Source organism: Prionailurus bengalensis, chromosome A2, assembly GCF_016509475.1.
Source record: "Prionailurus bengalensis isolate Pbe53 chromosome A2, Fcat_Pben_1.1_paternal_pri, whole genome shotgun sequence".
NCBI lineage: Eukaryota > Metazoa > Chordata > Mammalia > Carnivora > Felidae > Prionailurus > Prionailurus bengalensis.
In genome coordinates this window covers 117,637,735-117,653,674 of record NC_057348.1, presented here as the reverse complement: position 1 = coordinate 117,653,674, position 15,940 = coordinate 117,637,735, and the positions used below count along the sequence as shown (strand labels likewise).

At 43.4% G+C, this 15,940-nt stretch overlaps 1 protein-coding gene across 4 annotated transcripts in view; it reads right to left on the bottom strand.

The window, feature by feature from the left end:
• The window catches only part of SNX10 (sorting nexin 10), a 75,073-nt gene that overhangs the window by 19,557 nt on the left and 39,576 nt on the right, over window positions 1–15,940 (bottom strand). For all 4 annotated transcript variants that reach the window (XM_043589132.1, XM_043589133.1, XM_043589134.1 and 1 more), the window contains one exon: window positions 12,678–12,724. In XM_043589132.1, coding sequence (XP_043445067.1) covers window positions 12,678–12,701 — 24 coding nt within the window. In that variant the 5' untranslated portion in view covers window positions 12,702–12,724. The remainder of the gene's footprint in view (window positions 1–12,677; window positions 12,725–15,940) is intronic.

Below are 15,940 nucleotides of genomic sequence, written 5' to 3'. Positions count from 1 at the left end.
TTGACCGGGGTGGGGAGGGTGCAGAGAGAGAGGGAGAGAGGGAATCCGAGCGGAACCCAACATGGGGCTTGAACCCATGAACCGTGAGATCATGACTTGAGGGCAAATCAAGGATCAGACACTTAGCCTACTGAGCCACTCGGGCCCCCCAGGAACAGCAATGCATTTTAAATGCACATTTAAAGTCAACTATGGTGCTAAAACTCCAAATATTTTTTCAATCTTGGAAATTTTTAACTTGGTAGGAGGGCTAAATATCCCTATTCTTTTGTGGATGGTGAGCTCTTCCCTTCTCACTCTCTTAAACATCGCTAGGGCCCTGAGAGCCACCCCCAGCTGCTGTCTTTCACACCCAGATGCACTTCCAGGATGATCTCATGCAAACATATGCTTTCGAGCACCCAGCAGGAGCTGATGATTCCATCCCCAGCCCAGCCTGGGCGTCTCTCCACATCTCCAGCCTCTTGCCTAGAAGTCTCACGAGCACAGAGTCTATACCATTGCCACACACCCCATCCTGCTCCCCCATCTCATCTCCAGCAACCCCGCCCGAAACGCAATTATGCCAGACTTCGCCTGCACCCAGTTCATCCCCCACACTAAGACAAGAATGGCCCCAACGCACACATCTGGGGATGTCACTTTCCTGCTAAAAGTCCTTCAAAACCTGCGCCATAATTTTCAAGATCAAGTTCAGACTCCTTAGGTAGCACAACATGATTTTCACTCTACTCATGGCCAAAGGCAAAACAAAGGTCGCCTACATGACATGCCAGTCCAGCCCTCCATGCCTTTGAACATACTGTTCCCTCTGCCTGGACTTCGATCCCTACCGTACTTTCCGCTTTCTTCATCATCATCTTCCTCTAGCCTTCATGGTCTGCTAACTCCAATTCTTCTTTCAAAATGCAACTCAGTCTCTGGAAATCCTGCAGTTCACTCAGTCTGATTCATCTGACCCGCCTCCGAGCCCCTAACACCTCCGGGCACATCCTGGGCACTGTCCCTACTTGCCACAGCTTACTGTGCTGTGATACCTGTAGGTCCCCTCTGTAGGACACTGAGGTCCTTCAGGGTAGCCCAGGCCGTCACAGCCGACCTGGGCGCCTGGCACAGCCAATGCATTCCATTAATATCACCTAATGAATAAATGAATGCCTGCAGGAATGAATGAACTGCCTTCGGGAAAAAAACAAGATCCAACCTGAACTGGAATAAAATCCTCATCCGCTTGTGTTCTTGGACTCCGTGAATTAATGAGAAGTTATTTAGCAGCTGGTCTAAAGTTTATCTTAATTTACCAAACCCCTTCCTCTAAGGGTGTGCCAATTAACAGCATATGGCTACGCGAGCAATGTTTAAGATCTATGAGAACAAACTGTTTTCGAGCACCCTAAAGAACTCTAGAAGCACCTATTTACATAGAAATAATTGAAAATCATTCTGATAGCTTCAATAACTTGGGTCCCCGAAGACCTGTGCCAGACGACAATTTGTTTGCCTAGTTGGAGTTAAAATATGTACTTGAAAGTAATAAAAGTACATTTATTTTAAAATATTCTATAATTCAGATGGGCCTCCCCTCCCCCACCCCGCAATTAGTAGGAATTAGTGAAGTTTCGCCATACTTCCAGCTATGAATAGCACACCCAGGAAGCCAAGGTTCACCTATAATCTCTTAATTAGACGCATCCCTCACGATGCTGCCCACCATCCTTCAAAGGAATGTTGACAGCTTGTCAGCCGCAGAGGACAGTTCCGAGTTCCACACCTACAATCATATGGATTTCCTCTGAAAATTGCTTCAGCAGCAGCAGTCAGTCAATTTAATAACCTTATTAAACACTTTAATGACTTCTTGGGCCTAATGACTGTATCTAGTGTGGAGGAAGAAGCCAGGCAGAGTAGAATTAAAAATTTAAACTAACTGATCCCTACTGTTCTCCGTGTGGGAAAAGGCTTCTGAAGAAAGAGAGACTGCTAGACTCTTTGAAAATCTAATTCCTGTGTTCTCTTATAATAATCGCTCTTTGATTGTAATGCATCCTGTCCCCCACCACCACTGCCCCAGGTTCAACCTTTGTCTATTTACTCGTCTACCTTGTCTTCTCTTCCTTAGCCCTGATAGGAGATGAAATTAACAATAAAAATAACTGTATTATATAGAGCACTGTGACAAGCTTTTTACATATGTTTTTCTTTAATCTTTACAACAATTCTAAGGAAGCGGTCAACTAATTATCTGTCCCATTTTACAGATAAGGGAAGTAAGGCTTCTAAAGCTTAAGCAACTGGCCCAAAGCCAAACAGCCAACAGGCTGAGCTATTGGCCATTTCAATATTCAAGCTCAAAGCTTGTGCTCTCAAACATTCTATCTAGCGGTACTTTTGGCAATGATAAATCTCAGATGATTTCCATCTTCTCTGTAATTATTTTGGAGGGAAAAAATTATCTTTGTTGCTCTTAGCCAATATCAGTTCAAACGACATGCTCTTCTCAAAGGCTTTCTATTCCATTTTTATATTTCTAGCCCCAAGCACAGTAGTAGCACATAGTAAGTCCTCATGAAATGTTTGAAAATTAATCAAACAACTGATTACAGAGATGACTCAAAAACAAAGAATGTAGATTCTGTATGCTGAAAATTACACGATGCAGTTGAAAGAAATCAAAGAAGTCTACACTTCTCTGTATATGTCTACATAAGTATATGTCTGTACTGCGTTCATGTATTGAAAGACTCAACACAGTAAAGAGATCAGTTCTCTCCAAACTGATCTATGGGTTTAATGCAATTCTTGTATAAATCCCAGTAAGATTTTCTGAAGACACAGATGAGATTCTTCTAAAATTTACATGGAAAGGGACAGACCCTAGAACAGCCAAAACAATTTTGAAAAAGTACAAAAGAGTGAAAAGAATCCCCCTGCTGCAGTAATCAAGACAGTACAGTATTGGGAGAGGTACACAGATCGACAGAACAGAACAGAAAACCCCGAAATAGACCTATACAGGGATGTCCAACGAACTTTTGACAAACGTGTAAAAACAATTCAATGAAGGGGGGCGCCTGGGTGGCTCAGTCGGTTAAGCATCCGACTTCAGCTCAGGTCATGATCTTGCGGTTTGTGAATTTGAGCCCTGCATCAGGCTCTGTGCTGACAGCCCGGAGCCTGGGGCCTGCTTCAGATTCTGTGTCTCCCCTTCTCTCTGCCCCTCCCCTGCTCATGCTCTGTCTCTCTCTGTTTCTCAATAATAAATAAACAAAAAAAAAAATTTTTTTTAATAAAAAAACAATCCAATGAAGTATAGACAGCCTTTAAACAAGTGGCTCTGCAGCAATTAGACATCGACAGGCCCAAGATGAACTTTGACCTGACCCTTGCGCCTTCTACATAAATTAATTCAAACGGATCATATATTTAAATGTAAACACAGGGGCGCCTGGGTGGCTCAGTCGGTTAAGCGTCCGACTTCGCTCAGGTCATGATCTCACGGTCTGTAGGTTCGAGCCCTGCGTCGGGCTCTGTGCTGACAGCTCAGAGCCTGGAGACCATTTCGGATTCTGTGTCTCCCTCTCTCTGCCCCTCCCCCGTTCATGCTCTGTCTCTCTCTGTCTCAAAAATAAATAAACATTAAAAAAAATTAAAAATAAATAAATAAATGTAAACACAAAACCATAAAACAGTTAGGAAAAAATATGAGAAAATCTTTGGGTCCTAGGCGTAGATGAAGAGTTCATCGACTCGATACCAAAAGGATAATACACATAAGGAAATGGTTATACAGTGGACCTCACCAAAACTAAAAAACCTTTCCTCTGCAAAAGACCATGAAAAGAAGTTGAAAAGACAAATGACAGACTAGAAGAAAATATCTGCAAATCACACATCCTTCAAAGGACTTGTACCTAGAACATATAAAGAACTCTCAAAACTCAACATTTATGTGGCACCTGGGTGGCTCAGTAGGTTAAGCGTCTGACTCCTGATTTCAGCTCAGGTCATGATCTCAGGTTCCTGAGTCTGAGCCTCACATCAGGCTCTGTACTGACCACAAGGAGCCTGCTTGGGATTCTTCCTCTCCTCTCTCTCTGTCCCTCCCCACACAAGCTCTCTCGGTCTTTCTCAAAATAAATAAATAAACTTAAAAAAACAAAAACAAAATTCAACGTTAAAAAAAAATTAAGAATTCGATTAGCAAATAGGCAAAACACACACAGAGACCTTTCATCAAGGACATACAGATGGCAAACAAGGACATGAAAAGTGGTATAACATCATTAGCCACTAGGAAATGCAAATCACCGCCATAATGTGACATCACAGCACCTACCAGTTTCTGGGGGTGTTATCCCTATAGTTTATGTTAGCCATTTTGATAGGTGTGGGTTGTTTTTTTTTTTTTTAATTTTCACTGTAGCCTAGCTTTGTAGTACAGGAAGCATAACCTTGTGCTAATTGTAAGAATATTTACTCAGAGTACAAAAAGACAAGTAGGGTCAAAAGCTAATAAATCAGAACCTCTAAGTGCTAATGAAGAGTAATTTTTCATAGCCTTGATGAGAATTTTCTATCACAAAAATGAAAACTTGTTTCATTATGTGTTCACTTTCTCAGGACTTTTTTTTTTTCCTATTCCAAAGTATGTTTTACATGCTTATGTGTTTAAACTAAGGATTCATTCATATTTTCATTCATTCATTCATTCATTCAACTAAAGAACATGGGACTCTGTGCTAGGCACTGTTCTAACTTGTAGAATTTAACCAATGTCTTATTCACCAGTGTTCTGTCAGGACTCTCACATAACAATCTCAAAACTAATATTTAACCCATTTTGCACACTACATTCTTTACAAATAACGAGCTTGAAAGGCAGAAGGAATGCATCAAGTGAGCTTCCTATTTCCTAATAACAGTTATGACAAATCACCTAAAGGAATACTACAAGGGATGTTACTTTCTACTTTATAGCTTGGAGGGTGTTTAAATGCCATGCTCTGGCAGTTTTGAATGATGATTTTTAAGAAAGCTTTTATTACTTTAGGAGAAATAACCATGGATAAGATTCACTTAGACCTGCCTTTTGTATGACTTATAACAGTTTGTGATGTTGCAAGCTTTTTTATACAAGTAGGGTTCAAAATTAAGGAGAGTTGCCTTTTGTATCTTGTAATACATTAGGAAAAGTGCAGTGGGAAAAAACTCATCTTTTGCAGTAAGAAGTAATTGCCAACCTGTATTAAACTATACCACAGGACACAATCAGGAAAATCCAGTTTGTGAAAATCTCTACTGAACAAAAAGATGTAGTTTCTTCAACAAATTACAAAAGGGGAAAAAGGCAGAATAACAGACTGTAAGCAAAACAGTAACTAAATGCAATGTGTGGTCCCTATTTGGATCATAATGAGAACTAAATATATACATTCCCCTCCCCAACAGAATCCAAAAAACTTGAACACTGACTGAAGATTTGATGGTATGAAAGAATTAATGCTAATTAATTAGTTAAGGTGTAATAATCTGGTTTGTTCCTAAGAAGGGTCATTTGTTAGAAATGTATACTGAAATATTTACAGATGAAAATACACAACGTCTAGAATTTGTTTCAAAGTAATTCACTGCCTGGTCCTACGAAAAAATGAATATGGGTGGGGGATAGCTTGGTCATGAATGAACAATGTGCTAATTGTTGAATCCTTAGAATAACGTAATGAACCCTGTGTACCTCTCTGCTTTGTGTATGTTTAAAATTTCACAATGAAAAGTTACAATCAGAGAAAGTGAAAGGGAAGAAGGGAGAGAGGAAGGGGGGGGGGGTCATCCTAAGATGACTGCTTTATGAAAAGGAACAAATGTGGCACCTGAAAGTGAAAGCAAGTCAGAAACAGAGACCTATAAATGTTAACCATTTACTCAACATTTATTGACACCATTAACATAATAGCCTAATACTTATCTACCTTAAAAAATAAGAGTTTTTCATTCCTATAAAAATAAAACATGTATGTAATTAAAGAGAGATACATAAAATTTCAAACACAGATGAATACACCATGAAAATAAAGTCCCCTACATGTTGGACACCCCGCTTCTTGTCTATTTAGTGAGGACTTTTATAATTTTTATATTATATATATAGAATTGGCATGTGTATGTATATATATTTAATTTTAACACAAATGGGATCATAATATAAATACTGTTTTGTATCTAGCTTTATTTACTGCATGATCTTTTAGAAACCTTTATATGTTGAGCATATATAATTCAATGTAATTTGCTTCAAAAGTGTTAATTTTAGGGGCACCTGGGTGGCTCAGTCGGTTAAGCATCCGACTTAAGATCAGGTTGGGATCTCGTGGTCTGTGGCTTCAAGCCCCGCGTCGGGCTCTGTGCTGACAGCTCAGAGCCTGGAGCCTGCTTCGGATACTGTGTCTCCCTCTCTCTCTGCCCCTGCCCTACTCATGCTTGTCTCTCTCTCTCTCAAAAATACATAATAAAAACATAAAATTTTTAAAAAACAGTAAATAAAAGTGTTAATTTTAGCACAGTTTTGGATATACAGAAAAATCCCCCCTTACCTCACATCCAGTTTTTCCTATTATTATATCACACCACACAGGCAAAGAAGGGAAAAAAATTTTGTTTGGCAGAGTAGGAGAGCATTGTCTTGTCTTGTCACTTGCCTTCAAAGTCCCCAGCATCACAGGACCCAGGTGGAAGGCCTGCTTATGGGATATTCTTTAATGACATTCACTGGTTCCAGCCCAGTCAGTTTCCAATCAGTTTCCCAATAACAAAAGTATGCTTTCCTAGAGCGAGCCCAAGAGGTTACCATCAGTCAGCAAAAGCATATCCTGAGCATGTAAATGTTTTGAGGCAACACATCCAAAAGAGCAGCACATCCCTGGCATCTGTCCCTGTAGGGCCCTGTCTCCTCCCTCGGCGGCAGGGTCCTCATGGTCCCTGGAACTCTCCTGGGCCCACTTGGATCCGTTCCATTCAGGGTATCCACTGCCACAGAGCTGAGGATTTATTGCCACTAGGTGTCAATACTGGTAGTTGCCGCTCTACCCAGTATCAAGTATGTACATTTGGAAGAAAAACCCTCATCCTAAAGGTATACATTTCTCAAGGTAGAATTCAGTCATCATGATCCAGGAGAGCAGAGGAGATATACATCCCGTCCCCAACACCTACACCCACAAAAGGGGTTTTGGCCCACCCTTCCAGCCATATCACAGAGGCAGGACTGTTCCATTTACACCACGTGAGCCCTGGGCAGAGGAACAAACCCAGTGCCCTGGAGGGACCAGAATGTGGGACGTCATGAAACACTGTGCGGCAGGAGGGAACTGTTTATCCACACATCACAGAAGAGGAGCTCAACGTGGCAGAGAGCAAGGGCCTTTAGTGACGCAGAAAAGCCAAACTGCTCACTCTGGACATTAGAATAGAAAAAGAACAAAAATGCCTGACTCCACGAAAGACAATCTGAAACACGTTTCCTGACACAGCCACCTGCCTTTTCATTAGGGTACTGGGTTCTGTCTCATTAAACAGAAGAGTTGATTCAGTTGAGTCCACCTAATTATTCTTATTAAAATATGTAACCATAATATTTTAATTGTAAATTAAAGTTGCATGCATGAATGAATCTGAATTCATTTTAATTTTACAATGGCCCAATGCCAGGGCCTTTTTATGGGGAAGATCCATCAGCTTGCATACTGTTCTCCTGGGAATCCAAACCAATGTGCAAATGGAATATGTTTAACTAACAAGGGAAACTCTCGCTCCCTGTTCTCCTCTCTCTAGATTTATTACAATAATAAAGCTATTTTAACAAGAGAGACTAGATTTGGTTACCCACCCCCCACATCTATAAAAAAATTTTTTTTTACCAAACTTCTAGGCTGGCTCTATCAGTTAGGTAGAACCAACATGTCCCTCTTAGGCCATCTGAAGTTTAAACAAAGGTAGTAAATAGGTCTCACTTCATGTGCCAATGTCAAGACTAATTAGGAATGTCTGCTATGGGCACTGAGTGGAAAGTGCTTACACACACACTGATTCCTTGGTCTAGATTCTAGAGCAATCAGTGATACTACATTCAGCCCTTACATATGCAGTCAGGTGGGAAATGAATTATTTCCACTGAACAACAACCAGGCACTAGGATATTGAAAAGCTCAGCCAAAACCTTCTCCACTTCTGACCACACCGACTACAGGTTAGGTGGTGAGGTAAAAATACCTTTTTATAATTGAGGCTTTAGGAAAGCCTCTTCTTGACTTCTAAGCGGAGGCCTGAGGATAAGGAGGAGTTAGCCACTCCACTCAACATGGAGTGAAGTCTGGGGGAGGAGAGATTATCCAAGCAGTGGGGAAAACATCTGTGAAAGCCCAGGGGCCCAGAGGACACAGAGCATTCGAGTCTGCAAAATAAGCTCCAAAATAAGAAGTGAGAAGTGCATCAGGGCAAAGGGAGGCACAGAAGATGAGCTTGGAGAAAGAAGCAGGGTCCAATTATAGAGGGTCTTAGTCACACATTTAGGAGTTTTAACTTTGTTTAAGAGCAATGCCATTAGAAGCCAGGAGATCATTCTGGCCACAGGGAAACAGTGGACTGTCTGAGCAACACTACATTACAATACATCCAGAACCTGGCCCGGCTATGCTTAGTTGTTGCTGACAGAGGCTAACATAAATTTCCAAACATTAAATCTCTCTCTTCTTATCATACTTTTTTCCTTTTCAGTTGAAGGACTTTCTAGTTTAAAATTCCTTAATTTTATGGGGCGCCTGGGTGGCTCAGTTGATTAAACGTCCTCCTGTTGGTTTCAGCTCAGGTCATGATCTCATGGTTTCATGAGTTTGAGCCCCACATCAGGTTCCATGCTGACAGGGCAGAGCCTGCTGGGAGTTTTCTCCCCCTCTCTCCCTGCCCTTCCTTTATTTGCACACACTGTCTCAGTCTCTCTCAAAAAAAAATAAACTTTAAGAAATTACTTTAAAATTCCTTAATATTATAATAATAATAATATTATTATTATTATTATTATGTTTATTTATTTTTGAGATAGAGTGAGCATGAGCAGGGTAGGGGCAGAAAGAGAGAGGGACAGAGGATCCAAAGCAGCTTCTGTGCTAAGAGCACAGACAAAGTCAGATGTTTAACCGACTGAGCCACCCAGGCACCCCAATGTTATAATATTATATAATTATTTATAATAAAGGACTTTTGCAAGATCAATAAAACACTTTCTTTATGTAGGTGGTTAAATTATTTTTCGTGTTGTAGTTTTTATTAATTGAAATGCGTTTGTAATCAAAATCAAGTGCTTAAGCCAAGTAAAAAAATTTAGAAAATTAAAAATTAAGAAATTTTGGGGGCGCCTGGGTGGCTCAGTCGGTTAAACGTCCAACTTCAACTCAGGTCATGATCTCGCAGTCCGTGAGTTCGAGCCCCGCGTCGGGCTCTGGGCTGATGGCTCAGAGCCTGGAGCCTGCTTCGGATTCTGTGTCTCCCTCTCTCTCTGCCCCTCCCCCGTTCATGCTCTGTCTCTCTCCGTCTCAAAAATAAATAAACGTTAAAAAAAAATTTTTTTTTTAAATTAAGAAATTTTTAAGTAAACCCTCTAATTGGAAAAACAGTCTTTGTTGCTTTCATTGGCAGTTTTCCCCCCTACGAGAACTTTTTTTTTTTTTTTTTTGAGAGAGAGCACAGGTGCACACAAGTGGAGGAGGGGCAGAGAGACAGGGAGGAGAGAAAATCCCAAGAAGACTCCAGGATGTCTGTGCAGAGCCCAACACGAGGCTTGGGGCTCAATCCCATGAACCATTATATCATGATCTGAACCAAAACCAAGAGTAAAAAGCTTAACCAGCTGAGCCACCCAGGCACCCTTCTCCCCTAAGAGAACAAGGTTTAAAATGTGCCTTTGGAATGTGCCATCAATCGCATAGTCTCACTCTCTCGGCACTGCCTGCCCAGTGGTCAGGACAATGCAGGTGGTGTAGTGAAGAGTTCACCTCACCCAGAGTGAGGTCTGGCCTCTGCCCTCAGCTACTGGGAGGTGATCTCTAGGCCCCTGGAACATCCTGCCTGACAGGAGTACCTTTGCCTGCCTGGGCTTTGGCCACCAGACAGTCCAACAATGTGCATATGATGGGAGTTCGGTTGTACCAGCTGCAACCTCTGGAGGAAATGGAGACTAAAGATATTAGCCTGACCCCAGGAGGAGTGGAGACTAAAAGGCAGCCACACAGGAGGACGCCCGGGTGGCTCAGTCGGTTAAGCGTCCGACTTTAGTTCGGGTCATGATCTCACGGTTCGTGGGTTCGAGCCCCACATCGGGCTCTGTGCTGACAGCTTAGAGCCTGGAGCCTGCTTCATGAAGATTCTGTATCTCTCTCTCTCTCCCCCTCTTCTCTCCCACTCACGCTCTATCTCTCTCTTTCTCTCAAAAATAAACATTAAAAAAATTAAAAAAAAAAACCACACAGGGAGTATGTGACGGAGCCCCAGTAAAAACTGGACACCAAATGCCCTGCTGAGCTCCTCTGCACATATCCTCACACATCAATGGTGGGAGTGTAACTCCAGCAACTCCATACAGAGAAGACGAGCAGGAGCTCCACATCTGGATGCCTCCCCAACTCTGTCCTCTGCATCCCTTCATTTGGCTGGTTCTAATTTGTGTCCTTTCCCTGTAATAAACCGTAACTGTGAGTATCATAGCTCTCTCAGTGAATTCTGTGACCTTACGAACTATCAAAACTGAGGATGGTTTTGGGAATCCCTGAAATTGTAACTGGTGTCGGAAGTGAGAGAAGTCATGTGGGGACTTGTAGTTTGGCCAACTTCACTGAGAAGGTATTTCCTGAAACAAGCAGCCTGATCCCAGTGTTGTTTAATATAGAGACGAGAGAGAAGTCCTGGTATTATGTGAGGTTACCTCTGTGGGGAAGATAGAGGGGACTGATGGGAAGGGCCACACAGCACTGTCTGGGGTGCTGGAACCATCTATAGCTGAGTGTGGTTACACAGGTGTACACATAAGGGATAATCTGTTGTACACATAAGATTAAGGAATTTTATGCATTTTACTATTTATATGTTATACCCCAAAAGTTAAAAAACACTGTCTTTGAAAACAGGAGAGCCAAGGGGCACCTGGGTGGCTCAGTCAGTTAAGCGTCCGACTTCAGCTCAGGTCACGATCTCACGGTCGGTGAGTTCGAGCCCCATGTCGGGCTCTGGGCTGATGGCCCAGGGCCTGGAGCCTGCTTCGGATTCTGTGTCTCCCTCTCTCTCTGCCCCTCCCCCGTTCATGCTCTATCTCTGTCTCAAAAATAAATAAACATTAAAAAAAAATTTTTTTTTAATTAAAAAAAAAAAAACAAAACAAAACAGGAGAGACAAAAAAAAAAAATGTAGGGGCGCCTGGGTGGCGCAGTCGGTTAAGCGTCCAACTTCAGCCAGGTCACGATCTCGCGGTCCGTGAGTTCGAGCCCCGCGTCGGGCTCTGGGCCGATGGCTCAGAGCCTGGAGCCTGTTTCTGATTCTGTGTTTCCCTCTCTCTCTCTGCCCCTCCCCCGTTCATGCTCTGTCTCTCTCTGTCCCAAAAATAAACTTTGAAAAAAAAAAAATTAAAAAAAAAAATGTAAAAAAATAATAAAAAGAAAATGTGGGAGCCCAGCCTGGAATTAAAGGGTAGAAGTGAGCTGGAGTAATGAGAATATGAACCGAAAGACAGGGCTGAAAGTAAGGATGTGAGATCTAGCAAAGAAGCTTCTGGAAAGATTCTCTGAAATGGATTTCTCAGATTGTTTAGTGCTTTAAACTTGGGCAAGGCAAACTAAGGACCATGTGGCCGTGTGTGTGTGTGTGTGTGTGTGTCTCTGTGTGTGTGTGTGTGTGTGTGTGTGTGTGTGTGTGTGTTGTGTACTCCCTAACAAGTCCCTCTGCCACTGTTCAGTCTCATTAGGCTCCCCCAGTGACAAAGTGTGTGATACAGGAGTAGGCAGGGTAGGACAAATGGGTACTGTGAAGAGAGGACCACTCAGCAAAGGGTTGGGGTGGTGGTTACCCTACCCTCCGCCCAGTCAGATAAAGCTCAAGAAGCCAGGACTGGAGGCCTGGGAGGTGAGACTGGGTTCAGGAAAGAACAGCGTTCTCTGAACTGTGTGAAAACAAGCCAAGAGATCTGAGAGGTAACAAGCCAAGTGAAAGTGAAACTAATGGCGGACAGTTCCCCTGGGTCATTACCAGAGGTGGGGGGATTCACTCATGAGGCAAGAGAGTAGAAAACCAAGAAAGCAAGAGGGAGCCTGTTCAAAGCAGAGGGTGATAGTCAGAGCCTGGGAGAAATCTGAGTCATGGAAAAAGATATTTTTATAAGCAGTGGGTGGAAGTGAGCAAGGAGCCAGCTCAGTCACTGGAACCAAGGAATGAGGACTGAGGACGCATCAGTGCTGGGAAATGGGGGCAGCGGGGGCAGTGAGGACAGGAGGGCAGGTGTTTTGTTCTGTCGTTAGCCCTCCTCTAGGATGCCCTGAAGTATCTTGACTCTTCACCACAGATTGATGGTTACTGAATGAAGAACTAATCCGCGGTGAGTCAAAATGCATGGATTATTTATCTTTGGATTTGTGATGACATACCTCTTTCTGTTGTTCTGGAAACATCTTCAGCACAGGATACAATCAATCTGAAAAATAAGATACCAACAGTCAGTGATTTGGAAGCAGAAATGTCTCTCATGGCCTCCCACCAAAATCCTCCAAGAGAAAATCTCTCTGCCTACTCAGTCCCTGAAAGATGAACCTCTGCTCCTCCTCCCTCCTATCCACTGCTGACCAGACCAAGGTGAACATCAGACTGATGTTTAGGACACGGCAAGTCTGAGGCAGTTGGATGCTGACAGGCGCTCAAACCCGAAGGCCAGGCAGAGTGTAGCTACAGGTGAAGCCTTGGTAAGTCAGAGCCTGGAGGTGGGGGAGCAGGGTGGCCATGGGGGGCCGGCAGAGGATGCCCACTGGCAGAGAAATGGAGACAATGGAGATGCCCAGAGAGAGTCACTGCTGAGAACAGCTCTGATGGCTTCACCGGCAACCAGACATTCAAGGAACGGGTCATTCCTGTGACATCTGAACCACTTCAGTGTTCAGACGAGAAACGGTGTGGGCCCCAAGAGGGATAAAGGTCAGCACCTTGATTCCAGTCAGTACAACCAACCTGATGGGTGATTCCAGGCCCTGAAGGTCCCTGGGGTTGTCTGCTGGATTTTAAACCCCATTTATTACATAAGCTCATTGAATCTGACACCTGCTCTCTGTCAAAGAAAATTAAAATCCCCTAGCTGTATCCCTGCACATGTATTCTTACGACGGAAAGGTGGCTATGACTGTGTCATCACTGTCTGTCTTTATTTTGACCATAGGTGTCTGGGTCCACTTTCGGGATACTTTTTACCATCCACAAAAATCCCCTGAGCCTCTACTAACATCCTTGGGATGCAGGGAATAAAAGGAAGCGAGAACCCTAGCTTCAGCCTCCAGACCCACATGATGTTGCTGATAAGATGCCGCACAGCAGGCAGAGGCAAGGACCTGCTGCAGGAGGAGAGTGGACCGCACATGAGTGGCTGGAGAGTTTCCAAAGGGAAGGCAGTTCCTGTCACCTGGGAAACACAGGAGGACCCATGGAGAACACAGGAATGTCAGCATTCACGGAAGGAAGAGGGACCTCCAAGGAACAGGGGTGGTAGCAGCATGCACAAAGGAGGAAGAAAAGCATGATGGACAGTCAAGAGAAGGTGGGCAGGCCAGTTCCACTGTGAGAAAGGGATGGCGGGGGTGGGCCAGGTTGCACTGTTGCTGCCAAAAAGATATGCCCAGGTCCTAACCTCCAGGACCTATCTAGAAAAAGGGTCTTTGCAGACATAAAGAAGAATCTCAGATGTGATCATCCTGAATTATTGTGGGTTCCGAATACAATGACAAGTGTTTTAGGAGAGACAGAAGAGGAGAAAACCCGCACACAGAGGGGAAGACGTGCGAAGATGGAGGCAGAAATTGCAGAGGGGCAGACACCCAGAGTCACCAGAGGCAGGGGAAAAATGTCCCCCTAGAGACTCCAGAGGGAGCACAGTCCTGCCAACACATTGATTTCAGACATCTGACCTCCAGAATTACAAAAGAATAAATTTCTCTTGTTTTAAGCCACAAAGTTTATGGTAACTCCTTTTGGCAGCCATAGGAAACCGATACAGAAAGGGTCTGCGGGGATCAGATAGAAAAGACAGGCTGGGGTCGTAACTGTGGAAGGGGTAGGAATTCATTTATTCACTCGGCAAATTTACTCGGCATATTTACTCGGCAAATATTTATGGCACTCCTACTATGTGCCATGTGCTGGGTTAGAAGTGGGGCACACAGGGGACTACAGCATACACCAGAAGCTCAAAAGATGACTTTATAACCATAATGTGGAAGGGAAAGGAAAGGAAAGGACACCTGTTTCAAGAATAGGGGGTGGAGTGGGGAGCTGGGAAGGCTTTACTGAGAAAATGGCACTTGAGCTGAGACCTAAAGGATGGTGTGGTTTAGCGTGGAATGCAAAAGGAGAAACATTCTGAGCAGAGGGACTGGCATGTGCAAAGGGGTGGAGGCTGGGAGGAGCAGCTAGAGGGCCGGGTCATTGAAGGGGTTCCTGCATTGGATAAAACTTACACCAAGAGTTGCATCCATCTCAGGACGGGTCTCGTTTCCTACACACCCTGCAATGCACCACACAGCTGAGTCTCCGCCCAGGTGGGTCTTCTACTCTCATGCCTTCACCCCTTCCAGAACCCCCCTGCAAAGCTCCAGTCCTTTTCCAGGATTCTGCTCAGAAACCACTTCCCCTCTCCTTGCCCCAGCTCTCTGCGCCATTACAGTCCCCTGCCATCATGACCCTCATCTGCATCATAATATTTATATATGCTATCTATATGACCCCAATTGAGTTAATTTCTCCAACAGAGTGTATCTGTGTTTTCCTGTGTAATCAAAGGAAATGTGTAATCTTCTGTAAGGGAGATGTGAGTATCCTCACCTTACAAGTAAGAAAACAGAAGGTCAGAGGGAACAAGTTGTCCAAGGTCACACAGCCAGTGACAGAATTCCAGTCTACTTTCAACTCAAGCCAGTCTGCTTCCCGACCCTGTTCTTTCCATTGCCCAAGGCTGCACCCATGACTGTGTCATATGAACCAATGGGTCAAAGTTTGGGTCTTAATTCTCCTTAAAGGGCTTCAGCTTTTCCCACCCAGATGGAAGGACTCTGCAACCCCAATAGGGTGCCAGCCACCCCGAGATGCTACATACCAAGTAGCACAGAAGTAGGAAACTGAATGTTTAAACCAGTTCCAGAACTTCACAGAGAACCACACAGTCAACCTTTAATAGGGAAAGAGGTGGGGGGGGGGGGGTAGGACTTTCATTTTTTACTCTATATACTTCCATATTGTTTGAATTTTTACAGTTAACACAAATTCATTTTATACTTTTTGAAATAATGATGGTTTAAAACAAACACCATAATTCTGTCAGAAGTAGTGACTCTAACATAAATTATGGAAGATTTTTCTTTCATGTGAAATAAATAGCAGATTTGAATTACAAAGAGACAGTATCTTTATAACAGAAACTATCAGCTGGTACTAGACCTTGCCATGGCATTTACTAATGAAGAGAAGGAAATTAACTGCTAGCACAATAGTATGGTTTGAGATAAAAGGTCAGTTGTCTATAACTTAGCAAACCAAAGCCGCTAATGAGAAGCTGTCCTCTGAAAACACGACACCCGCCTGGTGGGCTATAATATTATTAGGTTTGTTTAGATTTCTAAATTCCCCAGACTAGCCCATGTGTCTTTCTTAATAC